The sequence below is a fragment of the Mytilus trossulus genome, chromosome 8, assembly GCF_036588685.1.
Source record: "Mytilus trossulus isolate FHL-02 chromosome 8, PNRI_Mtr1.1.1.hap1, whole genome shotgun sequence".
Classification (NCBI taxonomy): Eukaryota; Metazoa; Mollusca; class Bivalvia; order Mytilida; family Mytilidae; genus Mytilus; species Mytilus trossulus.
Genome location: NC_086380.1, coordinates 13,373,211 through 13,387,159, shown reverse-complemented (window position 1 = coordinate 13,387,159; position 13,949 = coordinate 13,373,211). Strand labels below are relative to the sequence as shown.

The 13,949-nt window shown below is 32.1% G+C and overlaps 1 protein-coding gene across 1 annotated transcript; it reads left to right on the top strand.

Annotated features, from left to right (window-relative positions):
- The first annotated feature begins 521 nt into the window (after positions 1–521).
- On the top strand, positions 522–10,564 carry LOC134728316 (TWiK family of potassium channels protein 7-like). The gene is made up of 3 exons (XM_063592889.1): positions 522–626; positions 6,621–7,690; positions 9,474–10,564. Exons 2-3 carry the CDS (start codon positions 6,862–6,864, stop codon positions 10,100–10,102), a joined length of 1,458 nt encoding a protein of 485 aa, XP_063448959.1. The 5' UTR covers positions 522–626; positions 6,621–6,861; the 3' UTR covers positions 10,103–10,564.
- Positions 10,565–13,949: the final 3,385 nt, after the last annotated feature.

Below are 13,949 nucleotides of genomic sequence, written 5' to 3'. Positions count from 1 at the left end.
TAGTTGCTGTTCTATGTAACAATGTTGATGATATTTATACTCTCAATGCTGCATATATTTTGGGCATTTCAAACTGGGTATGTAGCTAGTTCATGAAGTCTTTTATGATTTTTTTTATAAAGCAACATCAAGCATCACAGTTTTCAATTCTTTTAGATATTCACTCTAGACTTACAACCACCATGACAATGACAATAGTTGCTGTTCTATGTTATCATAATACTCTCAAAGCTGTATATATATTGGGCTTTCCAAACTTTTTGTATAACGCGCGTACATTTTAAATGTCTAGCCATAAATGGCATATGCATGGACATCTCTTTCTCTCGCTCTCTCTCACTCTCTCTCGCTCACTATCTGTTGTGTGGTCATAATATTGAATTATAGCAAGCTTTGACATGAGCAAGCTGTTTAGTTGTCGCGTTTAGGTAGAGTTAACAAGTTCTCTATAACCTCACTTGTCCGATCAATACAAGCTAATACAGATAGATATAGATATTCATATGAAACATATATGGTTATGCATCTAAATAATTAAGGCAGGAATTATATAGCTTACGTTTTAACTTTTTCAGGTAATTGCATATATTGATGGATTTAATGACACAAAGCTTATGAAATACACTGTAAGTATTTGTTTTTCTTTAATATATAATATATCTTAAACATGCACTTCTAAATTTCATGTTATAAATAACAATTATGTTTTGATACCTTTTTGTGTCATCGGACGGAAGGAACATAATTGGGAGATTTAATAAAGATGTCGAATTTTGAAATTGCAAAGTGATTGAATTAGACTAAATACGTTATCTTTAGAAGCAAATCAAGATACACATATTATTGAGCAAAATATAAAACGATGAAAAATTAGGGAGCTACCATTTGATTTTTATGGGGGGGCTAGGATGAAATTTAAAAAAAATAGGCAGGACAGGAGTTTTGAGTAAAAAAAAATGCAGGATGAGACACTTGCAAAAAAAAAAGTCAGGATGACAATTTATGTAAAAAAAGTCAGGATAAACTAAAAAAGAAAAAAGCAGGACCGGATAGAGTGAAAATTAAAAAGGCAGGACAGAGATTACAACTAAATAAAAAGCAGGACAACATTTTTCATCCTAGCCCCCCCCCCTAAAAATCAAATGGTAGCTCCCTTAATGATACAAGAATATATTGAAACATATAAAACATAAAATCATATAAAAAATGCAATGAATTGTATTTGCTGCTTCCATTTTAAAATAAAAGTTTTCGTCAATCAATGAACTTTTTGGATAGAATGTAAAACCTGATTTTTAAAAAGTAGTTTTCAAGAGAGAGACACTTAAATGTATATTATGTTTCTGTGCTCTGTAAGATTGTTTGTCAAATTAAGGACTTGTAAGAAATATTTGTACCTGAACAATTAGATAGTATATCATTCTATTTTTTCTTTACATCTCCATAGATATAAGAAGATGTGGTATTAATGCCAATAAGACAACTCTTTATCCACGTCACATTTTGTAAAAGTAAATCATTATAGGTCAAAGAAAGGATTCCAAAACGGAGCCTTGTCTTACACCAAACATCAAGCTATATTAAAGAGCTAAAAAAAAATTGACTAGACAAAAGGAGTATATAACCGTCCTAACATGCATGAAAACCAAGGGTCTAATCTATATAAAAACGATAAAAGATCGAGGAACACTTATGAACCACATGAACAAACGACAACCACTAAACCTAAAGTTCCTGACTTTGAGAGTTGTAAACAAAAGCAGCATGTTTAAAAGTTTTAAAATGCATCACCTTCACTCTACCTAAAATAGTATACGTTACTTATTGTAGCATCACAACATAGAAAGACATAAATATAAACTTGTCAGAATATGTTTCATTAGAACAAAACCGTTTTTATATCTGAGAAAAATAATTGCAATCAATTTTATTGTAGAAAATAATTGTAATCCTTTTATATATGGGAGAGAAATAATTGTAATCGATTTTCATGTTAGAAAATATTTGTAATCCTTTTATATATGGGAGAAACACAGTTGCAATCAAATGTTTGCAGAAAGAATGACAAAAAAAGGTTATGAAAATAGAACAAGTCGTGAAAGTTGTAGACGTTTCTAAGGTGATGTCAAGATATACGTACGGTGACCTATAATTGATAATGTCTGTGTCACTTTTGGTCTTTTGTGGATAGTTGTCTCATTGGCAATCATACCACATCTTCTTTTTAACATATTCTACAAACCAATACCAACTTATACATTGCTAAACATAAATAATTGTGTCTTTAGATACAGATTACTGCAGGGGCAACACTATTCCCTTTGAATCTCATAATTATGCCATTGCTATGGGACTTAAAGGGGTACCCAACACTTTTGCTAAAATAGAGTTGGCTCGACTACTTTTCATAAATTTTAACACTTTTACTTTGCCTTCATGGCATACTCATCAAATTTCAAGAACGTTGAACTATTTTTAAATGTTTAAGATAACTTTTGTTATTGAAAAGTTTGGTTTCTCTTTAAGTATGTGATTAAAACGGAAAATACATAATTTATTTGTATTAAATTTAGTAACAGGAAGAAAGCAACGCTTGCAGAGCACTTTTGATATACGAGAGTGCAAATACATTTTATATCTTCCGGTAATGGAAGGAATATTCTCTATCTATCAATCAGTAGTGGATCCAAAGCTTCAAGCAGGAAGTAGTTGGTTTATTCACGTCAGATAAAACTTCTTTATAAACACTATGAAAATAAGATGTGTTATGCTTGCCAATGACACAACTATAATCATCCGCCAATGTTCAGACTAATGTCATACGGCAAAATAATTCACATACAACATGCAGCATTCTAAACCAAATAATTACATTAGATGTATGTTTCATTATAATACTTCATTCTGATTGGCTATCTGCACATCACATGTTATTCCTTAAGCTATTGCATTACTCAATAAAAGTTTTCGTTTATGATAACACGTGGTCTCACAATAAAGTGCACAGGTGATTTAAATAAAACAATTATAAAATTCGTGTTTTCATGATCATAGCTTAAAAATGTGCGCAAATATTTAGAATGAAGCGCGGAAATGTGCCTTGGTCAATATTTTTACACCACAATAAAGTTACAAAAAGAAGCATTATATTCTTAAATACATCGTACAGTAATACATCACCCGTAAAAATGGTACACATATAAATACGTATAGAAATGTTTTACATGTAATCGCATACGTTTTAATTGCTAGTTTCATTCTTCTGTTAAAATGTGTAATTATCTGTGCTTTTGTTAAAAGTGGTCACTTCTATGAATATACATTAGTCCACGTGGTCACGTTTAAGTAGTTCGCTTAACCTGTTTAAGGAAGTGGGATGGAATGTGTTATTTTCAGCAATGTAAAAATATCCAAGATAAAAGCACTTGCAACAACGCAGGGTCTCAATCGCAATGTTAGGGAGCTGAATAACTGTTGAAATGTATCTTTCAAGCAAAAACCCATTTGAAACGACATGACTGGGTTTTAAAAATCCAGGAGTCAATTTAGATTGAAACTAGCATAGTCGCCTAGAAGTTGATTGTTTTAAAATAGTATTTTTGATACTGTTGATTTTATATCTTGATAAATGTTTTTGCGTATTAAAATGACTTTAAATCGGTTTATTTTTCTACGAAAGTTTTTCCGGTCGTCAGCGGAGTGGTTCAGTTAAAGTTAGCAACGACGCTTAATGAAGTAATCAAATCCCAGGCGACAATAAAGTAATATCGCATGTATAGTTTATAACTATTTTTTTTTTAAATGAAAGCATATCATAACTCCTGGGAGATCGTAGTTACATAATAGAGGGCGGAACGTGATGAAACATATTATACCATATATATTATCGCCCATCTTATGAAAAAATTATGACATGAATCAGAAAGTATTATTTGTGATGTCGTTTATCATAGTGTATGATTACAGAGTTTGATTCATGACTAAATATGGCGATGAATTGCATAAATTTTGATTTGAAAACAACAATCGCGAAGCACCCTTATGTAATGGTTTGTTTTCCATAAAAACTCAACACTTGCTCCTCTCAGGACAACAAAAAGAAACAAACAGATAGCTTGATTAAACTGGTTATTTCATTGTCTCAGATTAAAAATGTTAGTAGAAAATATAACTATCGAATGCTTCTTTTTATAGTTTATTTGGCTGTATATAAAAGCATGTTAGTTGTGGGTACATTTTTATATACACATGTTGTTTGATAAACGCTTTTACCTTCAAATAATTACATTAGATGCATGTTTCATTATAATACGTTATTCTGATTGGCTAACAGCACATCACATGTTATTTCGTAAACAATTGCATGAGACAAGTACTATATATACCATGGTTTTTACGAGTTAACATATTTAAACAAACGAATCCGAAGGATGAGTTTGTTTAAATATGTTAATGAGTAAGACACATGGTATATAAAATTTGTAATATAAATAAAATGATTGACAGCGTCAAGACCTTCAACTAATATTGGAAATTGATCACGTTACAGTTTTATCCAATGAAATGGAAGCTCGCGCAAGTCACTTTTGCGCCTCGTGTATGATCTTTTGTGTATTTCATGTAATAGAACCCCTGAATTTACAAAAAAGGAAAAAAAATGTCAGATTTTCCCGATTTTTATTTCGTTTTGCGCCCCGTGTATGGTTGTTTGCGCAAGTAACTTCATAATGTAATCAGACTGAGGTAAACAAAAATATCGGATTCCAGCGTCGGACAAGGATTAAATAATTATTATTCTAATGGCGGTAAGAATTGTTTTTTTGTTTGTTTTCAAGTATCATACAAATGAATCATATTTTACAGAATTTTCATCTCATTGAAAAATGCATATTTATATATTTCTAGTTTTCGTACAAACTGCTTTCTTCCCGGCGTTATTTTATTAATTCGATTATTAGATTATTTATTGAAACACAATTTAAATGAAAAAAACACTAATTGATCGCAAAAAAAAATCATGTTTTTTTTAGATATTTGTAGCCGATATTTATTCCCTTTTATATAGGTACCCCCTTTTTTAAATCGAAATTTAATTGGATCTTTGCAAAGGAAATGATAGTTTCACATTTCATTTTTTTCACAACTTAAAGAAGAAACATTTAGTAATTGTTTCCAAAATTAGGGGAATTCGTAACAATCCTATATAGTTTGAAAAGGGTTTCTTAAGATTTGGGTACACATAATTTTTTGCTTTTTGTTATGAAATGAAAGACCCTTTAGTACGTTTAACAGTTTCCTAAATATTCAAGAGGCGGATACATTTAAAACTGAAAAGGTGGAGCTTCAGCCATGGAATAACATGAACATGAATATGTTATACCATGGCTGAAGCTCCGCCTTTTTCCCTTTGAATTCTAGTTGAGTTGCATATTTAATTAGCAAAGTATGGTACAACATTAATTTGCATATAATATACCATGGTTTTCCCTCACCACACTTTTTAAGCAAATTATTCCATAAAAACATCAAAGGAAAAAATCCAATTTATGTTACAATAACATTTATCATGCATGATGACACGAGGTCCAACAATAAAGTGCACGGGTGAATTAAATAAAACTGGATAAACATCGTGTTTTCATGATCCTAGCTAAAAAATGTAATTATAAGTATTGAATGCTTCTTTTTGTAACTTTATAGGGTTGTAAAAGCGTTGACCGTGCGTACATTTTTAGAATGAAGCGCTTCCTCGCTTCATACAAAATGTACTTCGGTCACAGCTTTTAAACCCAAATAAATTAACAAAAAGAAGCATTCAATTCTTAAATAAAATCAAGTTGCCAAAAGAGTTTGCCATTAATTTCTGACCTAATAAAATCTTGGCTGTAGTGTTATACTTTAGAAGGTCGATATAGAACATCCTTCTTGTTAATGTTTCAATACTTGAAATGTGACATTATTTCATTATTCAATCACTGAGACCACAAACCTATTTTCATTGATATCAGATAAACAATAAAAGACATGATTTCACATAAACATTTACCATGTATACAGAGAAACTATTACAGTCAAAAATGGTTATCAGATTGTCTCGTGATTCAATCAAAGCCAGGAGTGGGTATTCATTGCAATAACATATATCTTATAACCATTAAAACTATAGAAAACTGTATATTTTGGGACTAACATTAGGCCAATTGTCTGACCAACATAAAATAGAAAACTCATCATTTTTTACAGAAAAAAATTGTTTAACAGATATAACCAACGCGTATTAGTCTGTATGAAAAGCCACATTAACAAAGACAACCTGACTCACGAAACCACAGGAGTCATTACTCTAAATAGAAATTAAATTAGTAACGATAATAACAGGATGGCAGGTCACTTGTGTAACAAACACAAAACATGTTTTTTTAACGTCTGCCGTAAACTGTATACAACTGAAGTCTCGTCTGTCGCAAACTGGTCGATTATCGTAATAGATAGTGACAACAATGGCGACAGACTTTCCTTTTGTATTTTATACATCATATATAAACTCTGTCGATGAGCAGATAAAGCAAATGTTAAGATAATTTTTATTTATAATATAGTTTTATTGATTTCATTTGTAGGAAGGTAACAACGTGGTGTGTTCAAAGAGTTCAAAAGCCTGTAGCGATAAGTACAATTTAAACTTTGTACTGAAGCAAAAAGATACAACAATGAATCAGTGGGTCCTATCATATAGAATAGCAGTGAAAAGAAATAAAGTATAATAGTATTTGATCAGGGTCTCTTAAGTTCCTGATTAAATTATATTATATATGACGTTAATTTCATCGATGAAAAGCATTCCACTGCGACATACGTAAGATGGAGCCCGCACGCGCAGAGGAAAACGATCAGACGATTGTAAATTTATTACCAGAACAGATTAATATCAACAATAATGAATATGATGAGGAAGAAAGCAATGAAAAATACGAAGAAGAGCAACCACCTGATGAAACAGAAAAACTTGTTAAAGAAGATGATCACGATGACATAAGTGTGCACGCGATTTTAGCAGACGATACGATAACCGAAGACAATGGTATGGTGAGGGATATATCAATGAAAAAAGATAATCCACAGGTTGAAATTGAAGAAGTATTAATTGAATCGAAAGAAAATCATGACGAAAACAAGAAAAAGAAGTGTTGTTGTTGTGCTTGTTTATGTTGTCATAGAAAACGTAACAGAAACCGTACAAACATGTCAGAAAAAATGAAGAGTACACAAAACCGTGCAACGTCGTCGAGATACCAAACCAGTCGTTGCAACCGATGTTGTTACTGTTGTAAACGATTTCTAGCATTTCTCTTCTCTCGTATCGGACTGTGTTCATTGGTAGTGGCTTACGCTATCATGGGAGGATTTATATTTAAAGAAATCGAGGCACCAGAAGAGCAAATAATTCGCCATCAGGTGGAAAGTCAACGACAATCAAAAATAGCTAAATTATGGAATATAACACAACTACATAATATATTTAGTAGAGAAAATTGGACCATTGACGCAGAACTCCTTTTGTTAGAATTCCAGAGAGAAATTTACACGGCAACAAAAGAAAAAGGATGGGATGGTAAAAAAGAAAAGGGAGAATTACAATGGACTTTCTCTAGCTCTTTGTTATACTCTATTACTGTTATAACTACTATAGGTGAGTAAAAGTAGTATTAGTGCTATAAATAGAAGTACCTGGAAAGACCTGTTGGTGACCTTCTGCTGTTGACCTTTCTATGGTCGGGTTGTTGTCTCTTTGACACATTCCCTATTTCCATTCTTATTTTCATACATGTATTTATCAAGTCATCGCTTAAGTTTCGAAAATGTCCCATTCTTCAAAACCAAAATATTGTTCATTATGTAGTTTGTACTTTGTTTCTTTGGGATTGTTTACTTTTTTTTTGCAATCTGTAAATTCTTCAGTCATTAAGAAATAATCAACGAAAAACACTTTCTAAAGTAATACTGTGAACATCTCATGATGATTGTATATCCGGTGGTTGTTGAAAAGCTGCGTGTTTGATTATTATCCAGACCCCTGAAGCAAACGACTATAGGATTTAAGGATTATATCCTGTTCCAACCATATTTATGTATAAAAAGAGGATGCAGTAAATCGCGGAACCAATTCTTGATAAATTGAGTTAAAAGCATATTATTATTGATTGCTTTATTTCTTGATTTGGGACAGTATTATTATAGCACGAAGAACACAAGAAAAACAACTATAACAATCAATTTTGAAGGGGTTGACTTGTCAGATTGGTACGAAGCAATAAAAAAAAACACAAAATACCGATCTGAGAATACTCGCAGTTACTGAAAGCTAGTTCGAAAAAAATAACAACCAATTATACCCTTTGTTTGAGGTCAATACGAGCATATATCGTCATACAGGACGTATATCAATTGAAGACGAAGTCTGAGGTCGATTTACAGTCTTTTTTGAACCATTCAAAGACTATAGTTGGTTTACTTTTATTGTCAACATGCCTGAAGTGAAACAGAAACTCACAAAATTCGTTGTTATAATTGTGTCACAAAGTATTGAGGTTTTTAAATGTCTATTTTTGATCTGAGCGTCACCTAAGAGTCTTACGTAGACGAAACGCGCGTATGGCGTATTAGATAATAATCATGCTACCTTTAACTATTGGAAATTTCAAAAATAACTATGCAAAACCACTTTATATTTGCTATTTTCAGTCTCCATAGTAGACAGGTTAAAGAATAATCAGATTATACAAATACATAATATTTTCAATTTACTAATAATCTTTTTTCCACTAGAAAGATCGATCAGTACTATGTAAAGTCCCATAAGTGTTCACAACTTCACAGCTCAACAAATTTAGTCCTGTTTCAATTTATTAAAAATAGAATAATTTTTTTAATCAGGAAGACAATATTGGAAGATCTTACAACAGCTAGTGTAAAATTGATAACTTACCTTTAAGAATAGGTTTATTAAACGATCCATTCGTTTACATAAATCGAATCTAAACCAACGATCTCCGTAAACAGCATCATGATGTGATATCCGATTTGAAATTAGAAGTATACAGGTTCGTTAAAAATATAAGTTCAGACAAATCAAAACAATGACTTTGCTGCTACCTTGAGTAAATCAACGAGTAAATAAAGTTGTTTTACACGAGGATCACAATTATGATGGAATTGCATGAAAACAATAGAATAAAATTAACACTTAGCATTGATTCATGTTATGATTGAATGTTTAGTAATAAAAGAAACATACTCAAAGTTTAATTTCAGGTTTACATTTATTCCAGTATGCCAAGTGCTCTGTATCCATTTGTCCAACCTTGGCCTCCTTGACTTTATTTCACTGACAACAACAATAATTGAAAATAAGTCACTGAGGCCAAGACCTACAGTATCCATTTACTGTATAATTATATATCTCATTTTTTTAGGTTATGGTAACACAGCTCCAAAAACCAATTTAGGGCGTCTCATCACCATAATCTATGCTATTTTTGGAATACCTCTTACTTTGTTATGTTTAGCCAATCTCGGAAGCTCGATGGGCAACTGTTTTCGGTTTTTCTACAAACACTTTTGTAAAATAGTTATATGTTTATGCTGTCCACAACAAGCCCAGTGGTATGCAAAACGACGTTCAAAGAATCTCTCCAACATTCCAGAACTTGACATCAATAATCTCAACAAAAAAGACAATAAGGTCAAAGGTTTCAATGATGGAAAAGAAGAACGTGTCCGTGTTCCGATCTTTGTTAGTTTGTTATTGATAGGATCTTACATTTTAGCGGGGGCCGTGATTTTTGCGACTTGGGAAGACGATTGGGATTTATTAATCGGATCCTATTTCTGTTTCATAACATTGTCTACTATAGGGTTTGGTGATTTTGTACCCGGATCAAACAGCGGATCGTTTGATAATCAGGAAAAGATGATCATTTGTAGTGTATATCTTATATTTGGATTGTCTATGATTGCCATGTGCTTTAATTTGATGCAGGAAGAAGTTCGGGCAAAGTTCCGATGGTTGGGAGAAAAGATCGGTATTATTGAAAGCAATTAACACATAATTCATGAGATAGCATTACTAAATAACTTGCAAATGGCGTTCTATTCCAGAAAGTAGGAAGTTTGCATACTAGAATTAACCGACTGAGGCACGTTAAAGCATATTAGATAAGGATATATACGATAAAAGATCATCAATCTTTCATTGTATTCTGACTTAATATATTTACCAAACAGCATGGCCAGTAAAATTTACAATGATTTTATAACGCTCGGTATCATTATAGTACATGATGGCATGCGAAACCTTATAATCATATTCCAACAATTGCATTTTATGTTCCGTTACAAGTGCTAACTCACAAGATTGTACTCGATCAATGTCAACTTACAATATTCAAAACTTAAATAATGGTTCATTTAAAAACAAAAATGACATCGATATGTGTGAAAACCACGATACTATCATGTGTTAAACACAAATAAATGTCGTTGCAAATAATGAGTAATAATAATTACTCTTTTAAAAACAATGTAAGAGTAATTGTGAATCATGAGATCAGATTTACATTTGGGTACCAAGAGATGGAGTGTTTGTGAATTGCATAGTGTTAAAATCATACTACGCATAATACTGTAGGATTGACTTTCATTGAAATAGTTTGAAAATGAATGAAACCAAGGACATAGTGTAACCATTGAGATAAATTTCTCAAATCAGAATCAATATAATACATGTCAATACCAGGTATTTCATAGACAAACTCATTTTGGGTCAAATGAAAAAAAATGGTCTAACTACATGCATTGGCACAGTGTTTAATTTTGCGACAGGTTTTTGTCAGACTCAACCATGAGTTTTATAGATAATATATAATCATCAACTATCACAGTAAAAAAGACTATAAAAGTATGTCTTAAAATGCGAAAGCCAGTACGTCCGTTATCAGTCTGTTGAAAGTATGTGTAATGTGTAATTAACCATCATAACCATCATAAGCTACAAGGGTCAACATTAAACTATCGAAAACAGAAACGTTATATATTGTGTGTTCCATAGTGAGATAGTAAAACTGAAAAGGCTTTATACGGTTTAGTATATACCAAAAAATATAATAATCGGAAAACATACTTCAGCGTGTCTTTTATGTGAAAAATCTGGAAAGTCTATTTCAGTAACCTGTAAGAGTGGAACTTCTATTTGGAAAGGCTGTATTCACTTTTGAAGTGGAACATTATGACTAGAAAAAGTTTATATTATAATGTGTACAGAGAACTATCCCAGCTGAATATGCTCATCAACAGACCATCGTGATCGGATCGGCTCATCATTGGATCATTTAAACGGATGTGTGCATAAACTGACCATTCAAAACGAGTACACTCATCTACTGACACTCTCCATCAAACATAATCAATATCAGGCAATTTTTATCGGATAGAATCATCATATGACTATCCTAATAGGATATACTTATCATCTGGTCCTCTTATTAGGATGGACTCATCAACAAACTATCCCAGTCGGATATGCTTATCATCAGACGGTTTTAGTCGGACATACTCTTCATCGGACCATCGATATCCCTTTTGGATAAACTCTTCATCATGACATCTTAATCGGATAAAATCATCATCGGACCATCCTCATTGGATATACTCATCATTATAGGCCATCTTAATGGGATAAACTCATCATCGGACCACCTCAGTTAGATATACTAAACCATCAGGCAATCTTAATCGGATTAAATCATCATTACATTAGCCCATCATATAGCCTCAACGTCGTATAGGCTTATACAGCATAATCAGACAGGTTGTTCGTGAAGCGTTAGCATTGATAATATACAAAAAAACAAGTTGGAATATCTTTTAGTAATACTTTTAATAATGTTGCGACATACATTCATGTAAACAACTTACAAATTAATATACCGAGTTCTTTTCGGTTCGGTATAGATACTCAGTACAATATTATTAAATTAAAACGTCTTCAATAAAACGCATCTATCAAAATTTGTTATATTGGAATATGCATACGTATACGAAGTATTTCCTATTGAAAGCTCTCTCTTTTAGCCTGATTAGTTCTTGAGAGTGTACAAAAAAAATCAAATGGGTTCCTTATAGCATTAAAGGTGGATCGGATGTCTTCCTGCATCTTAAATTTTGAGGAACTAAGTATGTGCCTTTGATTTTTCGCTTCTAATGAAAATTTCAATAATTAGTTGTAACTGGGGTTTATAATAAGAAATACTTTTTCTTGACTTACCTAGCATCCTGTATACTGATAATGATAAGAAATAATGCAAGGACCTAATAATAGGCTATTGTGCATGTGAAACATTTACATGTAGCTTCTAAACAAAGAGTAGTATACTGCTGTTCAAAAGTCTTAAATCGATTGAGAAAAAAACAAATCCGGGTTACAAACCAAAACTGATGGACATAGAAACACATGAACTACCGGTATAAGAGAAAAACAACGGAACATCGGAAATCATGAAGTGCAACAAAAAAACAAACGCAAACATACATCGAAACGGACTATTTGTAACAACTGCCATATTCCTGAATTGGTAAAGGACATTTAAAGAACAAACGGAGGGTAGAATATGGCTTACTGGCTAGCCAAACGTCCCGCTCATATGGCAATGTTTACAAAATAATGCTTAAATAACAACACTTCCTTTAATCGTTCCTACCATTCAAAGTTAAATTCCATGAAGAAAAATACCACAGGACTAAAAATCGTCCCTTTAGAAACAAAGCCGAATAATGGATTCAGGAACTGAAAAGTCGTAATCATGATCAAATTGATGATATGAGTATTCAAAATAGTCCTCCTGTAGTTCGTGGAATAAGTGCTGAATATTTCAACTTTTGATTCTCGGTCTAAACAACGCCGTGGTCATCATTGCACAGAAAATCCTCTAATTAAGATCTCTTTAAACATGTTAAATGAAGTTCAACTTTTATTCAAATTATGATTTAAAACCCCTGTCACTAATGTCTATTCTAATAATTAAAGAGAGGCGAAAGATACCAAAGATATATTCGATCACGCAAAGTTGATAATAAATGTATTAAGGACAATAAAGAACAACAAGCTAACTTTGAACTTTGAACTCTCGACTGTATCAACCAACGGAGACAAATAAAACCCAAATGTCAATAAAAATAAACGACAAGGGTACTAGGTTACAACAATAATACATGTAAAACTACGGGAGTTTAAACACATATAATTTCTTCCCTGATCAAGAGGTGATGTTAAAATACAGGGTACTTAAGAATGCAACATTAGCAACTCAGGCATTTGAATGTCATATAATGTCTTTAAAAACATATTTCTTTTCGTTAAAAAAACCAACATCGACAATTAAGACATTCAGTCTACAAATTACACCAAACGAAACCCAATGATTAGACTAAACGAACTAAACATACAGCTTTCAATTTGTGTATTGCTCATCACAAACTTATATCATTGACGGTGATACTTTCTTAACCTTATTTGGCAAAATTATAGACTAGCTATATGCAAAATCCTTCTATTAAATCTTAAATACCTCCATATAGCAAAGATCATTATGGACCATTTATATTCTCTGATAACTTTACTATACCTATTGTATGCTATCTCATTCATATATGATCCAACTGGTAAAGTAAAAACTTGTAAACCCTGTTCATCGTCAATAACACTTCCCTTACACATTTGGGGTATCAATAGTTATTAAAGGTACCATGATTATAATTTAATACGTCAGATGCGCGTTTCGTCTTCATGAAACTCATCAGTGACGCTCAGATCAAAATAGTTATAAAGCCACAAAAGTATTAAGTTGAAGAGCATTGGGGACCAAATATTCCAAAAAGTTGTGCCATATACGGCT